This window comes from Rhopilema esculentum, chromosome 7 (genome assembly GCF_057945365.1).
Source record: "Rhopilema esculentum isolate cy_ngs chromosome 7, ASM5794536v1, whole genome shotgun sequence".
Classification (NCBI taxonomy): Eukaryota; Metazoa; Cnidaria; class Scyphozoa; order Rhizostomeae; family Rhizostomatidae; genus Rhopilema; species Rhopilema esculentum.
In genome coordinates this window covers 2620370-2646627 of record NC_142821.1, presented here as the reverse complement: position 1 = coordinate 2646627, position 26258 = coordinate 2620370, and the positions used below count along the sequence as shown (strand labels likewise).

The 26258-nt window shown below is 33.8% G+C and overlaps 4 protein-coding genes and 1 non-coding gene across 7 annotated transcripts in view; 2 read left to right on the top strand and 3 right to left on the bottom strand.

Annotated features, from left to right (window-relative positions):
- Positions 1 to 17: 17 nt before the first annotated feature.
- Positions 18 to 2162, top strand: LOC135683079 (thioredoxin domain-containing protein 17). The gene is made up of 4 exons (XM_065198233.2): positions 18 to 209; positions 536 to 620; positions 1045 to 1126; positions 1267 to 2162. Exons 1-4 carry the CDS (start codon positions 59 to 61, stop codon positions 1333 to 1335), a joined length of 387 nt encoding a protein of 128 aa, XP_065054305.1. The 5' UTR covers positions 18 to 58; the 3' UTR covers positions 1336 to 2162.
- On the bottom strand, positions 30 to 15999 carry LOC135683067 (amyloid protein-binding protein 2). The gene is made up of 17 exons (XM_065198216.2): positions 15562 to 15999; positions 14009 to 14100; positions 13333 to 13475; positions 12885 to 13005; positions 12392 to 12566; positions 10803 to 10859; positions 10019 to 10051; positions 9427 to 9494; positions 8755 to 8860; positions 7787 to 7911; positions 7096 to 7181; positions 6204 to 6309; positions 5955 to 6039; positions 5477 to 5536; positions 5020 to 5125; positions 3913 to 3990; positions 30 to 2719 (listed from the first exon to the last, which is right to left on the bottom strand). The coding sequence occupies exons 1-17, from the start codon at positions 15688 to 15690 to the stop codon at positions 2565 to 2567; spliced, it is 1725 nt and encodes a 574-aa protein (XP_065054288.1). The 5' UTR covers positions 15691 to 15999; the 3' UTR covers positions 30 to 2564.
- Positions 4190 to 4262, bottom strand: Trnak-uuu (transfer RNA lysine (anticodon UUU)). The gene has a single exon. It is a non-coding gene; the product is annotated as a tRNA-Lys (tRNA).
- A 38-nt stretch (positions 16000 to 16037) lies between the features above and the next one.
- Positions 16038 to 18860, top strand: LOC135683077 (meiotic nuclear division protein 1 homolog). Of its 2 annotated transcripts, XM_065198231.2 has the most exons (6): positions 16038 to 16175; positions 16522 to 16587; positions 16825 to 16882; positions 17220 to 17335; positions 17686 to 17793; positions 18500 to 18860. In XM_065198231.2, exons 1-6 carry the CDS (start codon positions 16173 to 16175, stop codon positions 18764 to 18766), a joined length of 618 nt encoding a protein of 205 aa, XP_065054303.1. In that variant the 5' UTR covers positions 16038 to 16172; the 3' UTR covers positions 18767 to 18860. The 2 variants fall into 2 exon arrangements, with proteins under 2 accessions (XP_065054303.1, XP_065054302.1); XM_065198230.2 differs by lacking the exon at positions 16038 to 16175 and having other exon boundaries at positions 16318 to 16587.
- Positions 18861 to 19071: 211 nt separating this feature from the next.
- Positions 19072 to 26258, bottom strand: part of LOC135683075 (cilia- and flagella-associated protein 119) — a 37270-nt gene continuing 30083 nt past the window's right edge. For both annotated transcript variants that reach the window (XM_065198226.2, XM_065198227.2), the window contains 7 exons: positions 25904 to 25974; positions 24869 to 24914; positions 24126 to 24186; positions 23271 to 23305; positions 22127 to 22184; positions 20937 to 21001; positions 19072 to 19296 (listed from right to left, as the gene is read on the bottom strand). In XM_065198226.2, the coding sequence (XP_065054298.2) occupies positions 19183 to 19296; positions 20937 to 21001; positions 22127 to 22184; positions 23271 to 23305; positions 24126 to 24186; positions 24869 to 24914; positions 25904 to 25974 (450 nt within the window). In that variant the 3' untranslated portion in view covers positions 19072 to 19182. The remainder of the gene's footprint in view (positions 19297 to 20936; positions 21002 to 22126; positions 22185 to 23270; positions 23306 to 24125; positions 24187 to 24868; positions 24915 to 25903; positions 25975 to 26258) is intronic.

The window sequence follows — 26258 nt, the reverse complement described above, 5'->3', positions numbered from 1 at the left end:
TAAGGTCAGAAACCTCGAATTCACCTTCATTTGTGCTTGGTGGTGAAGATAACAGAAGATGGCTGCCCAGACGAAGCAGCTTGGTTGTTCTGGAGTATCCGATCTTCTAAAACTCGTCGAAGAAAATAAGGATGTAGAGAGCATCTACATACTCTTCTGCGGTGAACCTGATGCTTCAGGTGAAAGCTGGTGTCCGGACTGTGTAAAAGGTAGTTTCAATCAGTCCTAACCTTATGCCCTAACCGAGAAGAAAAATTTGTGGACAAAATTCGTACTCCTGGTCTTTTGTTTAAATTGTTAGCAATCGAGCTCGGTTTCTTTATATTTTAGAATCAAATATGTAGCATTATGATAAAAAAATTATTTATGCCTTTGTATATTACAAGATGCAAAGGCACCGCCCTAAACAAGACATCGTTTTGGAGCAGGTGCATCGGTTCTGTTAGTTTAGTTGCTACAGAGAGTGATTATCGAAATATCTTCAATTCAGGAGGATATAATCCTGTTTCTAGTACAAATGGTTTTTCTTTTGCAGCTGAACCTGTGGTTGAAGCATGTGTGCAGAAAATGAAAGACCAAAATGCCGTTTTCATCCTTTGCAGTGTTGGAGACCGTGCCAAGTAAGGGTCGCCTTGTAATAATTATAGAGACGAAAAACTTACAGTCTGATGAAAGCATAAATCGTTCCATTTCAAACTTCTACTTATGAAAAAAAATCTTTCCTTGCCTGGAAAAGTATGCAATTGGGTCGTAATTGTAAATAAATGATATTTTTAGTCATGTTACATCAATAGGATTGACAGCATCATGCAATATGAAGCTAAAGAAATTGACATTTATAATTGATTGTAGACCACTACTGAAAACCTAATATTATCATAAGACTAAGCTGATATCTCAATTATTTTCCTGTTTGCTGGCGTCAGCTGTCTTGCTCCAATGAAGCTGGTCACAATGGAATCGTGAAAATAACAACACAATGTAATGGTAGTCATTCCAGGAATATCTTGTGCAATGGGTATTGGTAATTCAATTTTTTTGCAGATGGAAAGACCCAAAAAATGAGTTTAGGACCCATGAGAAAGTGAAATTGAAGGCCATACCAACACTGATCAAATGGAACTCAGTGAGTACCTTAAGTGTCTCCCTGAAATATCAATATATTTCTAATGTTTTTTCCAAACCCATATACTCCTAAAATTTTCTTCTGATATTTGACACTACTGTAAATTTATGCATTTGTTAATGTTATCTATTTCTTTACAGCCAAAAAGACTTGTGGAGGAAGAATGTGCAAAAAGCGATTTGGTTGAGATGTTTTTTGAGGAAGAATAATAATGAATAGAAATCTCTAGAATAAATTATACATGCATCTATGATAAAGAAACTGCAACCAAATTATAGAGTTTAGTTTTTCTAGTATGTATTTTTATTTTAATTAGAATCTGTTGTACTTAATGTAAGTTAAATTGTCATGAGCCATAGAAGTCTCATCATCTGAATTCAAGTTTAATATTCACATTATCTTTATGCAGTAATGATATCGGAGACATAAAATGTCGAAATACAGCAAAAGCCATGTTCATAATTCTGTTATACTTGACTTCTCAATTTGTGAAAATAGCAGAGGTTCTTCTGTGTACTGATCATAACACAAAAAGATGTTTCTTTTAAGTCAACAATTTTTTTTCAATACAATGTCTTTGTTAATTTACATTACCTGATAATATACAGATATTTGACAACATAACTAATTGGTAACAAAATTAACATTACTTGAAAAACAGCAAAGAGAAGACGTCAGATCAGGAATGATGCTAAATGAACAAGATCAGGACAGGCATTGGTAATAAGGCGTACTCATTTGACTAAATAAACCTCTGGTACAACAAAATTTGAGGATAATATGGAAAAGCACAAGTATGCTCAGTTTCTGCTTTTTCTGCTATGTTCAAATATATATTATTCTTTGTGTGTAAGGTAGAAATAAATTTAGGCACAGCTCATGATGACCTCATCATTATATTATCAGTAAACTGAGTGGAAAGCTTAGTTTGAGGTAACATTTCTGTTAGTGATTTTCCTTTCTATAATGATTCAATTCCACTTCAAAGGAGTCTTGTCCTTCATATGAGGACATCACAAGTGGTTGTTCTGTTCTACCCTTATTGTTTGTCTGCCTGTTGATCTCTTCTGATTACATTATTGACACAGAGCTCTTAATACTCATCCTTATTAACTATATATAATATATACAGGAACTAATCTAACATTTGCATCCATGTGCGCTTGGCTGCATGCCTAATTTTCATTCTTTTTGTCAATTGAACTCAGATGTAACTGCTATAGTGGACTGTATTGAAACAGGCACAAAACAAATCATGTCAATTTTCAAGTTTGTGACCTATGGTTAAAACAAGACAAAAGCCAAACAACCAAAATTTTATAACAAAACTATCTACATTCTGAGGTTTTCTTTGCTTTTGAACATGAACAACTAATCAAAATCATTTGGTAAATTGGAATTTAAATTATACACAACATCTATTTATAATTATTTTCTATCAGCTATGAATCTGAAACGTTTTTATAAAGTCATTTAAGCATACTGGTTGATCTTGATCTACTTGTTCAATGATAGGCGGTTTATTGACATTCTTTCTAAGTTCTTGCCAGTCTGCTAACACCAAGTGATATCTTGCCATTTCTACATAATTTCCTAAGAAAAAAGGGCAGGTCCAGTGTACAAAATGGAATAAAATCTGTTTGAAAGCTAGAAGAAAAGCCTTCAGGTATCAAGTTTCTTCAAAAAATCGAATAGTTTGGGTCACCCCAGTGTAACAAGCCTGGGAGCTTTTAGTAGCAGCACAGTTTCTCTTCGACTGGCAGTGCCAAAAAAGGGTACCTAAAGCCAGTGGTGGTGCCAGGTACTGCCGAATGGGAGGGTATTAGCTGTAGCCAGTGAGACCACGCCCCTTGTGGTTGGTTTCAGTGCTTTGTAACAAGTGAATTTTCCAAAGGCAAAAATATAATCTACCCCTACCTACCGCTTTTTAATCAATTATTAGAAGAAACATGTGGACCAAGTTTTGAAAGAAGTGGGGGTGTAGGCGGTAATTACCACCCATGTCCTCCTTGGCACCGCTGTTAACTTTGGCACAATAGTCATATGTATATATATAATGTAATTTTTTATCTCTATGCTTTTACATATTTTCTAGCCTAATTTTATTTAATATAATAAGGACTATACTTACATTTGGAGATATTTACTTATAGGTTTTTGTTTTATTAATTATTTATTTATTTATCTTACTGCCAGTGAAAAAAACCTATATTCTACTTAGGATCCGAGCAATGAATACATTACATTACATTAAAAAAAATCTCAGCTTGCAGTGATGTGTGGTCATCGCTGTGACCGCTTTTTCACTGGGCTTCTTTCTTACGCTGGGGGTGTAATGTTATAAAAGCTTGGGTTATAAAAATTCTATAAGAAAAAATAACAAAATTTGTAAAAAATTGCTTTACTCAAGTGAATCCTGATAGAGCAGGGGGTGCATGATAAGAAATTTTCCGACAATATGAGCATGACATGTTTTTTCGGATATGGCCTCAAAATGGAACTCACGGAAAATTTGCAAGATAAGCAGGATAACAGCAGCGATTTGCCTGTCGACTGTGATTCTAGAGGGCTGTGGTCTGGGTGTGACTACCCACGCTCCTTTATCGTTTTGTTCCTGATGAATAACACCGTAAAATTTGCTAGATGATAAGCCCGACAACAGCAGCGATTTGCCCATCGACTCTGTGATTCTAGAGGGGTGTGGTCAGGGTGTGACTGCCCACGTCCCCTTCTCGTTTTGTTCCTAATGAAAATAACACCGTGAAAAGATAACATTTATAACATACCCGTGTTTGCATACAAGTTTATCAGTCCTCTGTAGTCATATTCCAGACCGCTGTAACATTCTCCAAATAAGTGACAGCCTAGAAATTCAACATTCATCTTCAATAATTTGTTCTGAATAAAAGTACAGCACAGACTATAATACAATTTCAGAAAACCAGCTAGTAACCTTGATTGAGTTGAAAAATATAGAAACTCTCAAGTCTCAAAGGGGTTTATCTTCTTTATCAACGAACTGACAACAAAGTGCAGAATTGCAGTAAATGAAACAAAAAGAACCGCCCAGTGAGGGACTCGAACCCGCGACCCTCAGGTTAAAAGCCTGATGCTCTACCGACTGAGCTAACTGGGCATGGCTAACGACAGATCTGGGGAGTAGCAAAATCACGACAAAGATTGACTAGCAATATTGGACCATATTTATCATTTCAATTTTACTCCAGCAAGGCCATTTTTTGTGATGAGCAAATTAGAATACAAATGACATCATTCCATTTCGGTTTCAGGCTCTTTTTGAAAAAATCTGCTGCACTACAAGATTTAGCAATCAGAAAAGTGGATTGAAAAAATACACGATGCCAATTGAATATAAAATATTATATAAGATATAAAGCTCTCCAGTTTTTAATGTCTATAACATGTTCCTCAAAAAAGCTTCTTTATTTAAAAGCATGGATGTTGAGCATTGTAGTATTGAACAAAAAATTATTCCCAACAAGAAAGATCTATTCTTGCGATTTTCAGTTTGTAAAACTTAACATTCAATTAACATGGGAAAATCTTTGCGGGATCCAGAACAAGTGGCTTTTTGAAATTTGATTTTAGCCAGACAATAAGGCATGACATTCTAAATCATATTTTCAACAATAGCTTTGTCCAAGTCTTTATTAATAAACCTGGGCGAACAGAACAAAGAGAATATCTATCTATCTATACCATTAATGTACATTAACCAAATATATAGTTATTACGCACAGGTTTGTTATGGGTTATAAATAATACTGATGCACGACGAATACTGATGCAGGTATAGATGTTAAACTTCTGCGGACACAGATTGTTTACTGTATCGTTTGCATAATAATATATAACATAAAATGCTAACAAACCTATTCGAATTGATTTTATGTAAAGCTGCTCTGCTTTTTCGTATTCTGCCATATCATAATTGTACAAGGAGGCTAGATGCCCCAGTGATAGAGCCACTTCGTAGTCCTAGAAAGGAACCGTCTATTGTTATATAAAACAGCCTTTGGTAAAGCAAAATTTGAAAATAGTACGGGGAAGCGGAAACATGCCATGCTTAAGTACTTTTTATCACTGCCAAAATTACTTGGAACACCCAACACTTACGATCCATATCTGGACTGGATGTAAATTTTCTGCCTTCTGCTTATAAATTTGATTAGCCCAGTAAATCGCTTACACAAAGAAAGTGGGTTCCTTTAACAATCTCCCTGGTACATGTTCTGTTGGTATTTGAAAGACAAACGTTTTTGATCGCTTTACATTCGTACTAGATTATTTTGCATCGTGCGATTATTTTAATCAATAAAAAATGATCACCTCTTTTCCAAGAAGGCTTTCTTTAATTTGTATGGCTCTCAAATGCATTTGCTCAGCTTCCTAGATATTAAAAGCAAACATTTATCAATTCACTCTCAGCAAAAAAATGAATGTGAGGCGAAAAAATGCTACATCAACTATATAAAAAGCTCGAATAAAAAAATAGAGATTTAAACATGAGCGAAAAAACATTCAACAGGTAGAGGATGGAATATTTAAGCTAACAGGTTACGTACCATAAACAGACTAACTAAAACTACTAATTTTGCATTGTTGAAATTACTGTTTCTAATAATCTTCTACCAAAAACCTAACGCAGAGGAAAACTGGCGGTTATACCCACAAAACCATCGCTTTCTCTGAGAGAGTTTAAAATAGTCTTGCTTTACTGGCCAGAGGGAAGATGACCTCTTCTCTTGACTTTGTGGAAATGCTTTAGCTTCATTAGTGAAAAAATATTTGCAAAAGCTATCGTTACCTTGTATCTTTTCATCGATTGATAAAGTCTACCAAGGTTTCCGTAATGCTTCGCGGTCTGGACATTACTCTCACCAAAGGAATTTCTACAATAAGAAATGTAGCTACATAAAGCTCTTTCAGTGAAACTCTTCAATGAAGCTTTTTTTGAGAATGAGACTCCTTCGAGAAACAAAACCACTGACATACATCAAGAAATGGAATTTTGATTGGAAGCAGATCGATGCAGAATGTAACAAAAAACAATTACCTGGCTAGTTTCAAAGATTCAAGATGTAATTCTTCTGCTTCAGCTAACAATTTGTCTCGTTTGAGCATATCAAAACTGTCTATGGCAACCTCTTCTAATATCAATGCTGAAAACAAAGAGATACTTCAGCCATGGAGTTAGCAACAAACCAAAAAACAGCCAACAAAGCTTTATGTACCCTGTCGTTTAGGTAAATATCATTATAGGTTGTTGATTTATCAAAACATTTACCTGGTTGTTGATTTATCAAAACGAGATTTCGATAAGATACCGATAAATCCAACCGTGAAATGATTGAATTTTTATATTGAAAAAGAATGCGAGACAAATTGCTTGGAGTAAGAATCAATCATTATGCGAATAAAAACCAGGCAATCAAGAAAGGTGATTATCTAAAGCGTAGCTCTGTATAAAAAAAGAGGGCAAGGATTATGACAAATACAATCTCTTAAATATCCTAGCCAAGTTCTCATCAAGTTGACGAGCTTGAACATTTCTACCTTCTAAAATTTATTACATTCTCAGCGGAAGGTACATAAAGATTTACAACTAGCTTTAAAAGGCCGTTCATTTTAAACAGCCCAGTCCACCTATAACTGTCTATGAAAGGATTTTCTATTCCTATAAAATGCGAATAACATCGCTAATTGAAAACTGTTTCGTTTCTTACCCATGATTAAAGTTAAAAGAAAAAGAAATCAAATTTAACATAAATTAATGACATTTTGATTTTATTATATTATCGACATAAAAAAGTTGAAAAAATCAATTAATTTTTCCAACGATCCTGATCATCCAAACACAAAATTTTAATATGAAAAAAACCCTGAATCTCTATTCTATTGGGAAAAAAACTGAAAAAAGTGGAAGCATACAAGCTGAGAGTACTCACCCTTAACTCGCTTTGACGAAGCAAGCAACAAGTGCTCGGGCTCCAAAACTTTTGTAAATGTTCTAATGGCAACTTCGGCGTGTTCTCTGTAACAAATGATACAAAGGCTTTTAACACTCTTTAAAAGTGGGTCAAAGTACCAATTTAAAAAATTCCAAAGTCTAATCTTCAACTTTAGTTTTCTGGCCAATGTAAAATGGGGAGTGCACCTTTCTGTGCAATATTCAATAGAAAAACATTTTTTGTTGCAGCTCCAACACATATAAAAAACTGTGTATCAGCAAAAACATATATATGCTATGAAATTTTGAAGAATTCTCTGGTGGATCGACCATAAAGAAAAATGTCCAGGTAAGAGGCTTCGTGAGCAAAAGAGCTGTCTTTTTCGCCGCTGAACTTGATACTTGAGAAAAATTCGGAAATTAATTTCGTAACTAATAGGCTATGTCAACAGTTTTTAAAAATAGTCGTTCAATGATCGATACAGAAGTGGAAAAAGCATTTGTTGAAGGCAGATGAATCTTCATTGACAGACAATTGAATTGGAAACTAGCAAACAAGGCCATTAAAAAATACATAATTATATCTGGCCATACAATCGCAGCCTTTACAGAAAAAGATTCCAAATTTTAGTAAGAATTTCAAAAAACTTTGGGCAGTGCAGTTTTCTGCAAGCACTTAGACCACATACCTCGCCTTGTGAAAATTTCCAGAACTGTAATCCCTGACATAAAGCGCGTAAGCTAAATCCTCATGGCTGCCCGCAGTCAGAATATTGTTGAGACCAAAAACCTTTCTTCGTATCTCTAAAGCTGCCTGTAATGAAATCAGTGAGTCAGCATTAAACACATACATTTCCATATTTCCTTAAAAAAATAAAATACATTTACAACAAAAATTTAAGGGGCAGATCACTTTGGCTTTTACGAATTAGCTAGCAGACAAGGATTCTTTGTATCATTTGTAAGTAATCAACAATGATATAAATTTATAAAATTGTCTTGCTGTATAATCTCAAAATAAAGAAACGAAGCTACAGCTTTCTAGTTTAATCTTATTGACAAATTATACAAGGAACACAACTCAGATCTGACCGGCAATATATACGTTTAAACACAAAACAAAAGCATTAGGGTTAGGAATTCATAGCATGAAGCTAGCTCCAAAATAAATAAAAGGGGAAAATACAAGCAGTTTTCTTCACTGACATGTTAAAAGGGTACAAGATATCTGGAGGGTTATAGTTTGCAATATAAAATGGAACAATACGACAATAAATCATCTCTTGTAGACTGGCTTTCGCTTTTCTCAGCTGTCTAGGTATTTGGAAAGACTTTCTTTTTAAAAAAGGACTCACAGCTTACAAGAAGATACACTACGAGAAGCCAAATTTTTTCAAATATAAAGGGACACACTCAGCTGAAATTGGCATAAAAACCCCAGGAAAATAAATCAAAAATCAATACATTATGTGGCTGGGCAATTATCTTCCAACTTCTATATTGCAAGGGCAGCTAGAGCATCAAAATAAGTTTATGTGGATTGGGCAATTTACATGTTTCGATAAGTATTTAGTAAATGCAAAAGTGCTTCGCTAAAGGTGTTATCTGACCTATGAAAGAATTCGTATGAAAATTCGTACATGACCGATGCACATACCTGATATGCATCAACTGATGCTGCAACGGCATCAACATTCAATAAATAGAAACCATAGTCCGTGAGACACTCGGCGTATTTAGGATGACATTCACCAAACACCTGTCTATAAAAACACAAAACAAAATGCAATTTGAATAAAGGATTAGTTAAATTTAAGAGGTAAGTAAAATAAAAAATGGTAGCACGAGGTAATCTGAAACTGGACAATGCCTTCGTACTGCAAAATTGTAAGACTGCATTAAAAACAAAAATTTTACTGTTTACTGAGATTTTTTGTCTGACATTTTTGGCTAAAAAGTAGAATCAGGTCCTCGCACATGCTTTAAGTGACTGCTCTATCTCTTAAATTTAAAACATTTTTACTACTTTTTTCTTTTTAATTTTTCAGTTGCTAATGTTAGAAAAAGGGGCAGGAGCCTAGAGCAAAGCACTAAGAGGAGAAAAGAGGGATAGGGAAGAGATAAGGGTAAGATGAAGTTTTTTGATTTTATTCTGGGGAGCAGAAACATGCTGCTCTGTTCAAACTTTTATCTAGATTTTTTGGGCCTGCGAAATATCATAGCTCGGAATATCTTTCATTTATGAGAGAGTTTCAGTCTTTTTAACTCAAAAAAAGTTCGTTCAGGCATTTAAAAAAGTTCCTTAGAATTACGAATTATGTAAGAATACCTGGTAAGCTGAACTGCATATTTTACCAGCAGGCCAGCTTGTTTAAACATCCTCTTTATTATACTTGTCTGAATATAACATAAAAAAATTGATTAAAATTTAATGGGGAAATAAGACCCAAAGATTTTACAGAACAAGTATTTTTAACATAAACATTTCGTTGTTTCTTGCGATGAATTGAAAAGGCTTCAAATAGAGGACTTTTTCTTATAAAAAATTTATAGTCTGAGACTTCTTACAAAATTACATTGACATATATGTTCAAGTAATTTAAAAATTTATCTAAAACCAAGCAAAGAAATCTATCCAAATGATACATGCACAAATTGTGATTAAAATGGAAAGTCTCAAGTCTACCTTATGACACAAAAATAAAAAAGGGTACTATCTAACGTGGTGGAATTTACACAAGTAAAAATGGTGAAAAATTTAACGCGAATGCATAAAGCGAAGAGAATTACTGTGGTTTAATTACTGCTATTATTCAAACTTGCATTAATTATTGTACAGTGTTAATTTCCTGTAATAAGGCAGCTTTGTAAGCAAAATCACTTAGCTCGTATAATGCATGATGACACTGCAAAAAACTTACTTTTGCTGCCTGCCTCAGTGAGTCAACGACGACCTATAAAAACATAAGAACCAGAAATGAGCAAAAAGATTTGCTTATTTACACAAACAGAAAATTATAAATGCATGATTATATGACTAGAATATCATGTTGGTAGGAAAGGCTGGAAAAATATTCCATATTGATTCGATTTCAAGCCGCTCTTGTGTACGTGCATAAGCCATCCATGTGTAAAAGCCACTCGATTGTATACTGTAACGAATGGGGCTCTTTAAAATGTAAGGCGGACTTCATTATAAACAAAAACCATAAAAAACATACAGAGATTATTAGTTTGAATTTAAAACTGAGAAAAAACTCTAATTTTCATAATTTTCATAAATGGTGCTGATTTGGAAATTTTCACCTTTTTCACAAAGAAATTTTCGCCCTTTTTGTGTCATCCAACCTTAATTGGAGATCTCGAATTTCTTCTCTTGCTCAAAATTCATCTCAAAACTTTGTACTTAGGCCTCAACACTTGCTACATATTCAAAAACTACCCAAGTTTATAAGCTCCCCTTGATTATAGAATCGCATCAAAATGGGCCAAAAAAGCCATGGAGATAAGTGCTTGAAATATTTATCCAATCCAACTTTGCAGTGCGGAGATTTTCCTCGTTTAGCATAAAATATTTGTTCATAGGATGATAAATAAGCGTCGTTAAAGAGTAATATAGAACTTTTTGAAAGCTTTTAAAATACCAAACTCTCTCTGAAAAGCAATTGCTAAACATAATTAAGGCATAAAGCCAGAAGTGTGTACCTTGTATGGGAGTTTTGGAGATAATTCAGCAACTGCTTGAATAGCTGATTCATGCGCCTACAACATAAAGGGTATTCCTGATAGAAACATTAAGCAACATTATATCAAGGCAATTTTAGGAGATCACTTGGCATTTTTATTATAAAATCTTAGCAAAACAAAGCACATTTCTTTTAGTAGAAACTCTTTTGTCACAAAAAACAAACATTAATAGAAATGCTAGAAACTGCTCAACGAAAAAATGGAACTGTGCTAACGTATCTTTGCTGCATAAACAATAGCACTATTCTCACAAGTTTTATGGATTGTGTATTTTTGTAATGATTTGAAACTACTCAAACTAATAGGTCCTTTGGCTAAAGAGAGACAAACTAACGTCGATGTTGAGAATAATTCTAACGCCTTTCATTATTAATTGGCAAATTGATATCGTTTGTAAACCCAAATCAATTTCAAAATCATCTTGTTGCAGTACTTAAGTTTCGACTGTCTTTCTTGAAGTAAACAGCACTGTTTTCTCTCGGACAACCTTCAAAGTATCAATGTCCGAAAATGACAACAAAGGGAAGCAGTAGATTTATATCAAAGCCTGGATCGAAAGTAACGTGAGAGAAAAAAAGCCGAACTTGATTGGTTATTTTGTTTTTACCACTCAGCGATTGCAAAATTTCTCACCTAGTTGAAGAGTCCAAGAGAAAAAACGAACGTTTTCTGTCTACACAAGCCAGAAACTTTTGTTTTGATGTAGACAGATTTCAAAACGCCTAAATAAAAAGGCGATACCTTGCCTGCCTAATGATTATGAAATTGACTTTAACATACGTTTCGCAACACTCTAGACTTGTGAGCAATTGTTGGCCAATTACCGATTTACATGTTCTTATTCGGTTGTGCTGTAGGAACATAATTACAAAACTGGTCCATACATTTTTATGCCAATCTCAGTATAAACTTCAGCTTACTTTTAGTCATAATGTGACGATTACACTTTGAAAATGTCGGGTGAAAAGTACTTCAGTATGACATAGCACTTTCCGCTATTTCGTGCCATCTTCAAATTATAATTTTGTTTACAAACCGAATATAATAATACAGTCAGAAACTGTAAGACTAAGCAATCGTGGTCAGACCAGCCCACCCATATTGCGCAATTTTTATACGCAAATGCACTGAAATGCTTCCCTTAAAAATTGAGCAAATGAAAACAAAAGGTGAACACTATGGGTCAATCCATTTAAATGTGCAAAGAAATGAAAAAAACCAATCTAAAAAAACAGAGCTAAATGATTAAGAAAGAGTGTGAACTTAGCATTATCTTTTTTTTCAGAAGCTTACAGGCTTTCCTTACTTCGTCTGCATAGACAGAATAACGATCAATCTTGTTGGGCAATCTTTTCTTGCGTTTACAATCGAATCAAAAGAATGATAACAATTGAAAATTAAAAGCCCAAAAGATAAAATTTCGTTCTTTCAATTCGTTCTGATTTCTTTTTTTTTCATTTGGTTGCCCTTAAGTTTTAGTTTGGAATTCCTTTCAAACAAGTTAGACAACAATACCTCAGCTCACATACAAAAAGCAATATCCATACCTCAATGTATCTTGAAAGGGCATAAAGGTGAGAACTCCTTGCCGTGTAAAACATTGATTTACTGATTACATTGTTGTTCTCCTGACAAGTGATTTGCTGGATGATTTTTTCGGCAGCATTCAAAGCATAATTTGCTTCAGGAAACTTGCAGTCAGCAGTGTACACAAGTGCAAGTCTAAAACATACATAAAAACAAGTTTTAGGCAAGATAATTGTGTTGTATTACTTTAGTTTCTAATAATTGAGGTTTTAATCTAAGATTGGGCTTAAAACCAAAAGAGCAATGTTCTATTACCAATCTTAATAGTTAGAGTAATCAGCTTAATTTTTGGGTGGACTTTTGTCATTACTTTCCTTTAGCAAAAGCATTACTGGAAAGGAAGACAAAATACCAATTGGTAGCTACTTCCTTTTCAGAGATATCAATGTATTCATAAATACTACTTTAGCTTAAAATATCATTTTGGTTCATTTGATATAAAAAGACCCTTACCTTGTCCATAATTCAGTTGCCATTTCTAACATTTCAGTATCTTCACTTTCTTGTAGAATCTTAACACATGACAAGCAAATACTTGCACTTTCAAACAGACCACACTCCGCAAAGAATATACCTTGAAAGAACAAAGAAAGGAGAATCAATGGCTGGAATATCTCTGGACTACTCAACCAGATCATAAGGACATCTTCTTGTTTTGCAAAGTTCTAAAATTCACAAAATATGGCATTAATACTCAAGAAATCTGATACACTAGCAGCTTTTTAGTATTTTCATTTTTAAACTTTCTTGAAAAATTTGGGCTTTTTTGTGTTTAAAGAAAGATATTCTAAAAAAGCTATTCTTGAGGGGAACACGTCTAAAACTGGCTTGAAAAAGCAAGCAATATTGATGGCAAAAACAATAGGTTTGCATTTATTCATTGATCAATAATGGAACTTACTCATTAATATACAGTCTTTGATTTTACTAAGCAGACACTCCTTCACATCATTGGTTACTTCGGTGATTGATGAAGTAGATAGTAACTTTCCAAAGTCTTGTTTCTCAACCAAAACCATCTGCACACATTCAAACAAGGTGTTCCTAGAAACAATTTTTGGAACTCATTCAAGACTTGATTTGTCTTTATGGTATCTAGCATTTCATGCCAATAAACATCAACTTTTTCACTCACTCATTATCAAAAGTTTATGCAAAAGGAAATAGTAGGTAGACAGGCTTTCATAGGAAAAATATAGCAGGTGTGCTTACGCCTGAAACATCCAGGCGTTTAGTGGCATGTGACATTTTTTTCGCCAAAGATGAGGTTATTATGATAGATCTGCATGGAAATTGCCAACATGAGAATGCTGACAATCAGGAACATCAAGAACACCAAGACCAAATCTTCCTATCCTGACCGAGAACACATGGTCAGAAAAGACTAATTTCTAACATGGCTAGTCCTCTACTGATCCCCGCTACATCCTTTCGATAGAAATTAAAGTGGCATAATATAAGTGATTCTTCCAGTCACAACAGATGTTGTAAAAAAATAGCAAGTGGAATGAAAACAATAGATTTTTATATCATAAACAGAAATAAAAATTAAAAAATGAGCTGGTTTGAACACTTACCAGTTAGAAGCATTTGATTTTAAAATTCTCAAAAAGTGCTGAATATCTGATAACTGTATTGAGAGATCTTCAATTTTGTTTCCTTTGCATACCTATAATACAAAGATACTCCTGTAAACTGGTATTGGCCAACAATTAACTGAAAGCCATTTTGCAACCAAAGATGCTGAAACAATAATGATACCTATCATATGCATCCTTCATATACATAGATACTCTAACACTAGCATTGAGCTCTCTCTTTGATAAATCAAGATACTAGGAAGGCTCCTTATAATTACTTGTTGTTATTTGCTTTTGACATCAAGTAAGTTGTTTGTTGCGTCTGTATTTGTATGTGTATTTCCATTTGTATCAGTATTTGAACTATTTGTATTTGTCCTTACATCTGTATTCACATTTGTATCTGAATCTGTACTTGCAGTTGCATTGGTATTATCAGTATCTGTGTCTGTATTTATATGTGTACCCGTCTTGGTATCTGTATTGGTGCTTGTATCTGTATCTCCATTTGTGTCAGTATTTGAACTATTAGTATTTGTGCTTGCTTCTGTATTTGCAATTGCATTATCTGCATCTGTATTGTATGTGGCCCTATATTTGTATCTGTATCTTCATTTGCAGTTTTTCTACCTAGCATCCAAAAGTTTATTTAGGATGCTGTGAAGTTATGCTTATCAAGCAGTGCCCTTGTCCTTCCTCGAGAGATAAATTTGTAATTCCCAAGCCTAGAATTGCAGAGAGTCCCCAAATTCAAAGTTAAATTTTGGTCATGTCAGAGAGTAAAACCACAGACCCTTTGATTTGTAACCGGGACCAGATTACATTTTAATGTGAATCTGGTCCATATCTAACTCCGTTGATCAGTAATGCTTGCAGATTATTATTGTAACGTAGTGGAACTTTCAAAATTATATCGAACTGAGTTGAAAATTTTATGCAAGTCCCTTAAAAGTTGATGATTACATTTTGATGTGAATCAGGTTCACATATAGCTTCTTTGTGTGTAATTTATTGGGTTTGAGCAGGTAAAGATAAAAGTTTGCTCTACTTCAAACAAAAATCTTAAGTGCTTTAGTGAATTTGATTCATGATAAAAACATTCCAGTATTAAACTTTATGCAAGTGAGCAAAAGTGAAGGAATGATCCAAGATATGTTAATGAAAGGGATCTGTATCTGGGAAATTAAGAAAATAGGTTAATATTCAAACAATCACCATTCCCTTTACACAGAAAAAAATATAATCGGCTATCGAGTCAAACCTAATTTTTTGGCGCTCTAAATCTTGTTCTTGACATTTCGACACTCAGAAGTTGGGAGCTATGTTGATCTTTAGATGTTTAAGACTGTGATCTCGAATAGCCTCGAACCATGATCACTTCTTCATTTGAAATTAATCGGGAAACATTGTGATGTAATAACAAGCATTATCCCTGGAAATTCCTAGCTCTAAGGAAGCTTTCAACAGTGTAACTTCACAAACTAAAAGACATAAACGTTTGCATCAAAGATGCTTCCTGTTTACACACAAACGCAAGTGAATGCCTTTACCTGTTCATAAACATCACAGACTTGTTGTACTGGAAAACTCTTGAGGTCTCTTCCAAAAATCACTAGATTTTCTGCCACAGCGAACAGGCATCGTTTGTATAAAGTCACAGGATGTTTCTGGGATTCCATTGTTCCGATATCAGCTTTCACAATAAACTAATTTCTTCTTTATTCCATAATTATCGGCCTATCATTTAAAACCATTTGTTCTAAACAAGGCCGGTGTCGGACTAACTTCATATTATTATTGCGTTGTTATTAAGACGACCTTGACTGTCTTCAAACAGATCAAAATAAAGTAGAAACAAGAATTGGTAACGTCCTTGCTATTTAATGGAATATTATTCTTTAAGGTTTAGTCTTCTGTATGTTGACTAAACCTGCCTTCTGTATGTTATGCAGCCAAATGCATCAAACACAATGTACCACCTGTATAGCACACAAGACGAACAAAAATAAACACGGCATCTGCCGATCGCCCTGTGTTTCCAGCTTCGTTTTCGCAAAATACAACCGAGGCGAATTTAAGAATACGCGGGAAAACTTGTATAGTTTGTTGTGGTGGCGACTTGGCGGCAGGTTTATATTTATAAACGTATATAACTAAAGAAATGGTGAGTCATCGTCCAATTATGTATCTTAAACTTATTAAAGAACAATAAAATTTTAGAACTTACTCGAATGAAAATATTCCTATCTCCTAACCAACTTGTTTTTCTAAACTTTAATGGATAATTAATGGATCATGTGCTTCTGTCATCAACAAAAATAAATTAGCGTCCAACTTCTCGTTTCTTTTAATATTATTATTTCTGTTTTTAATTAAAATATTTCAAATTTTAACTTTATTCTGTTATTTTATGTCTTCAATATGTAAACATGTTTTCAATCATCCTTTAGCGCTGATTTTAGTGAAAACAAACGATGCAAGATCAACAACTTTTTTGTCTTGTCTTTCAGTCGAAAAAGAAAGGCCTCAGTCTCGAAGAGAAAAGAACAAGACTTCTTGATTTATTTTTTGAAACGGTTTGATCTTCAATTTTAATAGCTTCGATTGATTAAAAATGATTTTTATTTGATTTAATTTCATTTCTGTTTTTCTGTTTGTACCAAGAAGTAAGATGTGATACCCAAGAAATTCCTATTGATATTCTCATTATTGCAGTAATAATTATAAATATATCTATGTATTAAAATACTGCAAATAATTCCATATAGATAAACAAATCTAACAATTTGTTTTGTTTTCTGCTCTAATTGTAGAAAGACTTCTACCAGTTAAAAGAACTTGAGAAAATTGCACCAAAGCAGAAAGGAATAAGTATGTCATTTGTTATCGATGATGATATCAGGTTTATTATATTATGCTTCAATATTAATAGTGTATTGACAGGATGCTTGCTTTTAGAAGAATAATCTCTACAAAGCTTGTTTGTCCATGTAACAATAGCTTAGTTTCTGAACTTTTGGTTAAAATGTATTTTCACCCTACAAACCTTTTTGAAAAGTAAACTTTAACTCTGAAGACAACCTTAGTTTATGGTTTATTTTTTTTCATTTACCATCAAGCAATTTTTTGTTTATTATTAATCACCAGTTTATTTTAGCAAGCAAGCCAACTGTAATGATGTAGATAAAGTTAAAACTATATTCTTCAGCATCAATGTCAGTGAAGGATGTATTGCAAAGCTTAGTAGATGATGCAATGGTTGACACTGAACGTATTGGAACATCAAACTATTTTTGGGCATATCCAAGCAAAGCACTCCATGCAGTAAGTAGTTATTGAATAAAATGACATTTTACATAGATATATATGGTTTATATTCTTTCATTTCTGTAGACTGCTTCAATAAAAACAGAAAATACGAGTTAACAAAAAATGAGGAAAATATAGAGTGAACAGAGTGAAAGAATGAGCAGCAAAAAAGATGATGTTTTGGAAAATGAAAACAAAAAGTAGTGTCATATGTCATACACAAAATGATGTAATTTCAATTCTATTTCAATTCTATCTCTATGGCATTAAGTTGCAATATAGTGGAAGATTAGTCTAACCATTTGTGAATAAGTGCCCATTTTGAGAATCATAATGGAAATGGTAAGATTTTCTTCAATTTTTAGAGAAAAAGAAAAATTGAAAATCTCAAATCTGAAGTTGATGAGCTGAAGAAAAAGGTTAAGAGAAATGAAGCCAACCTTGAGACTGCAAATAAAGGAAAGGAAGAAAGTGTAAGTGGTTGTAAAACACTATCCTTTAATTTCATACCCACCACTGTACCATGCCAACTACATGCCTTAATGAAACATTAAGACACCAAATATTGTTTCAATATGAAGATGATCATTATTTCATCATGGTTTACTGCATTATTTTCTCAATCACATCAACATCATTAAACATTATACTTCTAGTACCGCAAAATACAAAAGAACCAATCAATCATGTCTTTCTACCTCCTGCATTACTTTCAATCCACACCTATATATCAATTTTCAATTTACTTTCAGTCATTATCTGATGTTTATACTCTGAACAATGTAGGATGAAAAGTACTTCAGTATTCTGTGTTTTGGCTATTTCATACCAACCTCAAATTTTGCAGTACCAGAAACTTATTCAGAATACAAATATACTTTTTGGCCTTCCTTCCACATTTCAACCCTAGCAGATCAAAATATCAATTTCACATCTCCTTACAAAGACTTGCAGCTGAAAAACCATTATTTAACTAGTTTTGAACTACATGAAATAGTGATTTCAGATTATTCACTAAAGCTTAATATTTGACAATTTTATGGATTATTTTAGTATATAATCAAAACCTAGCCAAAACCTGCCACTTCCATATCATGGACCTTCAAAGGGCTCTTTATGTTAGCTCACAAGATGTATATTAGATGTTTTTATTAACCTGGTTTAATCCCCCATTTGTAGAGTGAAAGAGAAAAGTTATTGGCAAGTTTAGAACAAAAAGAGAAGGAAACACAGGAACTTAAACAAAAACTTGAGCGTTTGCGAGAATGTGACCCAGAAGTGTTGGAAGAAGTTAAAGAAAAAACTTTAATTGCTAAAGAATCAGCAAATCGTTGGACAGATAACATATTTTCTGTGAAGACTTGGTGCAAAAGGAAATTTGCCATTGAAGAAGCAGCTATAAACAAAAACTTTGGAATTCCAGAAGAACTTGACTATGTTGAATAACATTAAATATGATTTCATGTCTTATTCAAGACGAATTTATTCTTTGAAGTTGTGAAATATTTCCAGAAAGAATTGTTAATATTTTAGAGCGACCTTTACAATAACCATTTTGATCATCTGCATGTTAACTGAGAATTTGAAACACAATATTATCAAAAAAATGGTGAGCAACCATCAAAGTTTCAAAGCAGCGACTATTTGAATAGAGGGCAAGACAGCAAATTGGCAAGATAACACTCTAACCAATTTATCAGAAAAAAGGTTTCATAAGTTATTACAATCCTACTTGTTTTTAGCTAATTAAAGTCAGTTTTAAAATGATAATATATACAAAAGATACCCTTACCACAAGTGCACCATAATATATAACACAACAAATAAAACAACAAAGCGTTACTTGGACAGGTGGAAAGAAATTATTTCTTTCGTGACTTTCGGCTAGGTCCTCTTTCTGTTCCTGCAGCTGCTGAGATTTTCTTCAGGAGTGTTTCCTCGTTTGTTTTCAACTGTTCATCCATATTCATCTTAAGCTGTCAAGAAAGCAGTTTATGTTGACATAAAATTCTCAGAACTGCTTCTTGTATGTTTACAATGTTTCCAATGGAACACAAAAACATTTTGCTAGGGAGGCTGATATCAAAATGAAAACATCTGAAAACTTAAGCAGCCTTTTAAAGAGATACAGGAAGAGTTAATGGGAAGGGAGCTATTTCCTTCTCTATGGCCATGCTTGATGATCACAGGTAATTTCACAAGAACATTCTTAAGATGTTCTCTTTTTTACAAGAAAAAAGGTCAATGTTGAGTTCTTCAGTTTTTAATGTTTTGGGAAATGCCAATACGCGTTGTTTCTTAAAAGTTTCTTAATTACAATTCGTTAATTTGAACACATGGGGTCCTATATCTAATTCTTCATGCCAGGAAATTTTCGAAAAGAAACTTGTTTGGGAGGGTTTTCGAAGATGCAGACAGTGAGAGTTGTCAATGTTTCTATTGCTTTCATATGCACGTCAAGAGGTCTCCTTCCATTCTAATGCTGTCCATAGATGAAGGAAGTGTATTTTTATTCTTTGTTTAAAATTTTACCTAGACCGATTGCCACAAATTTCCAGAGTTCATGGATCTGTAAAATTTTTCGTTTCCTCATCCTGATTGTCCAGTACTCCTTTCTTATAGCAAGATTCTTTTAAAAAACGCGTGTAAACATCTGTTCCTTAACTCGGATATATCATGCAGTTACTCCGTTTTAAAAGAGAAACGATAAGGTTGTAACAAGCCTGCTCCTCTTTTAGGCTATGAAACCAATAACTAGTTCCTGGAATATGACTTTTTATGTTAAAGCAGCCTCGAAAATAAATTTAGTGACTTTAAGTTTTGCATATTCAGTTAATAATGTCAAAACATCTTTCACTTTTCATACCTTGCAAAACTTTTTCAGTAAAATTATCAATACGACTTCATTGCACTGTAGATATTTTTTGCCTTTGCAGAATTTCAGAAGACTGCCTTTTTTGAAAAAATCTTTTTTGGCCAAAGAGTAGGTGGACTTTTGTCTACCCACCCTGTTCCAGGGCCCATGTCATAAGAACTTTATGGACTTCAAAAAATTATTTCTCTATAAACCTAGCTTGTAAAAAGCCTAAAATAACGGAATAATTTATCAGAGATGGCAAAGCGTTGGCTCCCTTATTCTAGCTTTTCCAACTGTACAGCAACAGCCCGTTTGAAAACTAGAAACTTTTTTCTATAAATCCCTTATGCAACTTCAAGCATGCTGCAGTACCAGAACTAAAGCCATTTGCCTTTCAAGACACATTTGGTGTCAATATACTATCATGAACAAACCTTCTTTTTTTAAATACAGCGTTTATTTAGCTTTAGAGGAAATAACACAAAACCCGAGTTTTTATGTATTTACTACTTTGTTATATCTCCATTATTTCATGTTATGTGTTTAAATTTTATTTTAAAGATACTTCTCTCTTGAGAGAATTACAAATTATATTAGTTTTATAGCAAATCCTCGAAACAAAAATAAATAAATTAACACAGGTCGTGGTGCACTAAATACGGCAACAAAAATGACATTTTGGGTTTCTGGTTGCAAATGTTGCAAAAATAATTTTTATGTAATTTTTAATGTATATAACTTTTGCAGCAGAATACAGACCTTTTGGACTTGATCTGAAAGAGTTGAATTTATAATTGTCTTGAGTTCTTTGACAGCAGGAGGATCTGCAAATAAATGTATAAAAATTCCCAATGTAACATTTATAAATTAAACAATAAAGACAGTAGTGTAAAGATGGGAAGGCAAGAGAGGTTGACTCTTTCTCAATCACAAAAAGTGGTGTTCCAAAGGGCGTGTAACCCCATTTTCCCTTCACTCAACCCGCCTTTGCCCCCCCCTATCTGATCACCCTGGTTACGCTACTGAATAAAGGTGACATTTCTGAATTTAGAAACTTATACATATATGGAAGAATTGATTGTCACAAAATAACACATAATTCGCCAAAAATGCTAGATACCAAATAGGATACATAATTCTCTAAATCAAACTTATTTTGATTTAACTGAATATATAAACGATTTTGGACAGCAAAAAAAATTAGGACAGGTTCGGTAAGGGATGCCAATACCCCCCCCCCCCCCTTTAGTTGGGTTCGATATAAAATACACGAACGAAGCAAGATGCAATAGAAAATTTTTTACGGAGAACAGAAGCCCAACAGTTTATTTTTGTCACATTACAAAACATTGAAAACATTTTCAGCAAGCTTTGTAACAGTTTTAAAAAAATTGTCCAATATACTAAAAACGCGTTTGATTTGTTTGTAAACATTGGACATGAATAGTATAACGTAACTGTTAAATGGCGGAGCTAATCAGCCGTGAAGCAACTGCATCTCTTGGATTGCTAAGTACTGTGGACGTAATGATCCGTGAAGAAAAGAAGGGAGAACATGTTGATTGATCAACCGGTGGTTACCATTGCTCGTTGAGGTATGGTGAAGACATGGGTGGAGACTACAGTGAACGTGCAGCTTTGCAAGAATATGTATATTCGGCAAAGAAATCTTGATCAAACATGAAGATATAGTGATTAGGCATCGGAATTTTATGTTTTTTCCCTCGGAATCAAGCTGCATCTTAACGTAATATTGTTGATAAATACTATCAAATACTAACGGCCTAATAAATACTACCAGGCCCTTGAAAACGGCCTAATGAATTAATTGTGTGCATTTTAACTACAGAAATCAAGAAATCGATTACATAATAATCTTGAAAGACAAAACAAGCCCTTCAGAAAGACTTGTTTATGCTCAATTGATGTTAAATCGTGTCTCTTAATACCTTCATCCTCCATTTGCTCTGGCTCAGCGATACCAGAATCTCCTTCAACCGTAATTTCCTATGAGATAATAAAATGTGAAGTTTATGCTTGTCATAAAATTATACATACCAATAATGAATAATGTTGAGATTTGTGTGTCCATATTTATAGATTCTGACTTTTGATTATACAAACAAAAGAAATAGTTTTACTGGCCTAACTACGTACACATTTAAGTCCAGTATTCATTCAGCATCTACGTAAGCTTACTTTTGGCAAGCTTTCTGAATTATTTTCTACAACCGTTACAAAATTTCCAAAACCTTTTAAGTTACAGATTTCATTCATAGAACAAAAAATCGAAGAGAGAAAGTAGCATGAGAATGCAGCATAAATGTGTTATGATGCCTAAAAGAGCATTATGATTTTTGCAAAAAGGTGTTGGCATATAGCTTTGAAAAACCCTCTTTCTATATGTAAAGAGCACTCCCTGGTCTCCTTGACCTGTATTAAAAAAAGTTATGGCAAATTGGTTCCTACAGTTTATTCCTAATAAAATAAAGATAGGTGTAAATGCTATTATCAAAAACTGTAAATGTAGACAAATCGAGAGAAACAACATTTCTTCAAATCATCTGCACTTGAAAACAAACTTCTGTTTACCTTTTGGTCATTATCATCGTTATACTTTGAGGATGTCAGACACAAAATGCTTTAGCATGTGCCAACGTATTTCTGCTATAATTGAAACGTCATTTTTACATAATACATGCAGCACTTAGCCAATATTAGCTTTGTATTTTATTGGTATTTTGCTACCTACCTTCCGAAGGTGATTTTAGGATACTGAGAAGCTATGCTTGTCGAGCAGTGTCTTGGTCCTTCCACTTCATTTAAAACCACACCTCGTGATTCATACGCCTGGAATTACAGAGAGCTGGCGACTCTCCTCACGCTGGATGAAAGCTTCCTCATGCCAGGGGCTCGAACCACAGACCCATGGATCTGTAGTCGGCCACCCTAACTACTGAGCCTTCCTCGCACCAAATAAAACAAAAGCCAAGGTATGTAAAGATTACATAAGTCATAAACAAAAGTTTCTGTAGCTTGACGAAAAGTACATTTAATACCTTGTTTTACAAAACTAAAGCAAACTGAACTCACCACATTTGCACAACCTTCCGGCTCTTCCTTTTCACCTGAAGGAAAATATGACAGTGACTGTATATAAAAACCAAAAAGAGCTAGATACACATTTAATTAATTCATAGTAACTCGATAATCTTCTGTGTGTAAGATAAGCTTTTTTACCAAGTCAACCAAACAAATAAATTTCCTAGAATTTTTGTTTATCTAGCATTGGTGTTTTAGGTCTAGAAACAAAAGATAGCTTTTTCAATTCAGACGGATTGTAATCATTAATACTTTGATTCTTAAGCCCTGCAACGACTCTCCGTAAAAAGTTGTACCCTCAATAACTATGAAAGCCTTTATAGGTTTTTCAGGACTTTGATCATGGTCTTATTTTTTATACAGAAAAGGATCGAAAGAAATGTAAATAACACTACATTACTAACATAAAATGAAAGAAACTACTAACATAAAATGAAAGAAACTACTACTGACAAAACGATTTATATTAAATCGTACGCAAAGAAACATGACGTCACTTGGCACTTAGCTCTTTATAGTTGCTTTAAGAACATCCCGTAACCTACACTTATAGACTTTGTAGGAAGAAGAATCGTTTAGCTGATAAAAATGCTTGTTTCATGTTTCCAGCTTATGAATTAATTGATGGATGATTTGAAAAACAAATCATTTAAGGTATCTCTATGTCAGATCGGACATTGTTGTTATCGCTCGCTGAGAATGGTTTGACCCATGAAGCAATGAATCAACACTGGTCAACTATTGCCTTCAGAAGAAATAAAGTTAAATGAACGCACGATCGTTACAAAATACATGTATGATAATATACACAGTGATAAATTGAGGAAGATGAATGTACGTGCTTGCCTTCAATCTCTGCGGGTTCCTCGGGCAATCCGTTGTACTCAAAAGTAAGATTAAGCCGAACCTTTGAAAAGAAGCAAAAAATATATATAAAAACTTTGTCTTATAAAGAATATTGCATACATTGTAACGGTTTCCTTTCAAAATTGATGTACCCTTGAAGTGCTGCCATACTGTCATGAATTAATGATGTTCTCGCTCAACTTCTATTGACTTTCAGGTCGCAAACTTTTATCATGACTTCTTGCAAGAACCTATATGGAATCTTGTAAATATAGAGTTTTTGTACGTGATTTGCACAATGTGCTTTTCGATATGCCTTGGTTTATAGTACAGACACACAAAAAGGCTGCTTCAAATCTTACAAATGTATATCATAAAGATTTTGGGATATGGGACAACGAGAGTTGGTTGGTTTCAACGGAATTCTCCACCTGACTATAAATCTTTTGTTAAATAAAATAATATAAAATGACAAAGATGTAACTTCAAAAGAGGGAAGTGCGTTTTGCAGATGTGTTAAACTATAATTGCTGGAAATGCTTTGCAAAATTAAAAAGATCTGGTTTGGTAAACTACTTTAAAAAAATTACATGAAACACATTGACATCAGTTTTTAAGTGTCTGTGAACAAAGAATTAACTTCCTCTGTAAATGTAGCATAATGCTTATGAGTACATATAGCATCATGCTAGCTATAATACAACGGAGAGATTAATAAAAAATGTAGTACAATGCAGTGATACCTTTGGCGTGAATGCATATTTGTAGAGTTTAAAATGTTTGAAGTACCTGGAAAGAAAATTTTGGATCTAACAGAGGAAATTTAGCAAGGAAGTGGAACAACAAGGAAAATTTGCTTTAGCTACTCCGAGAAAGGTTACTCTGAAGTGGTTCGACAAAAAAACCCATGGATGTATGGCCGGATGAAATCAATTTCAATATTACGTTACCCAATCATATACTTTTTATCTGGTGCTTTCATCTTGTTATTTGAAATGCTAAAGTTCACTCAAGGACCAATGATAGGCTAAATTATTTTACGTTCTGCTCAATTTTTTCAGTTTTTCGCAGGCTTTGAAATTTTGAACAAATATCTGAGTTCGTCTTGCATTAGCTCTTCATATGTTAGTTGACTATACCGTGCATGTGGACGGCAATTATTCCATGCTAGAGCTGGCTGGCAAATACATTGGTGACTTTTAGCGGAAAACCGAGAAAGCGCTTTTCATTACGTGTACCTTGCATTGTTTTCCTAGCCATAATACTAAAATCGCTTCTAGATAATGCAAAAAATAGAGCGTTCTTTGAAGAAAACTGTTCATCGGGCAGAGTCAGATTTAGCCAACCCCCTTCCCCGTGGGGCAAACCATGTTATGGAAATCTCGCACAACTTTGGTAGAAACCTTATTGTTTTATCTGAAGATCGCTGTAAATTCTTCAGTTTTGGTGGAAATCTCTTTCTCCAAGAGTGAATCACCCTTTGTCCCCCTCCAAAGCCAGTCTATCACAGCTTTCCCAGTAACATTGGCCCTTTATCGATTTCTAAAAACTTTTTGTCTTCTTACTTGATAAGGTAAACACGTAAAAACATTCAATCTGGGGCACCTTTTTTTCTGACGATAAGATGCCTGCAAATTTCTTCACCGCTTTCTGTCAGCAATTATGTAGAATACAAATTTTGGCACCTTGAACGTTTTTCTTTGAAAGAATAGACTTGGCACTCCTTGGCGCCTGGATATAACTTGCAAGCTAAGATGCACTTTTGTAAGCAAACTCACGTATTAAGTACATAGTCAGTGATGCTTTTTGCTTCAGCCATACTGTACAGTTGCACACAGAATGGAGGCCTCTAAAATTGAAAAGTATTACAACATTTATTTGTCACATAAATTCTTTTATAACTTGTCACATAAATTCTTTTATAACTTGTCCCCTATCTTGTTAAAGTGCATTTTACTACTTAACAATCAATAAATACACTCTTTTTAATTAAAAGCAATAAATTGAAGTTCAAGCTGGCTATTCTTAAGTTCTCAGAAAATCTGAGGTTGGATTGTTATTAATTCGTTCTTAAATTAATAGGGTGTAAGCAGTGCAATTGCTAGCTATTGCGCTCTATAGGCCTCATTTGCA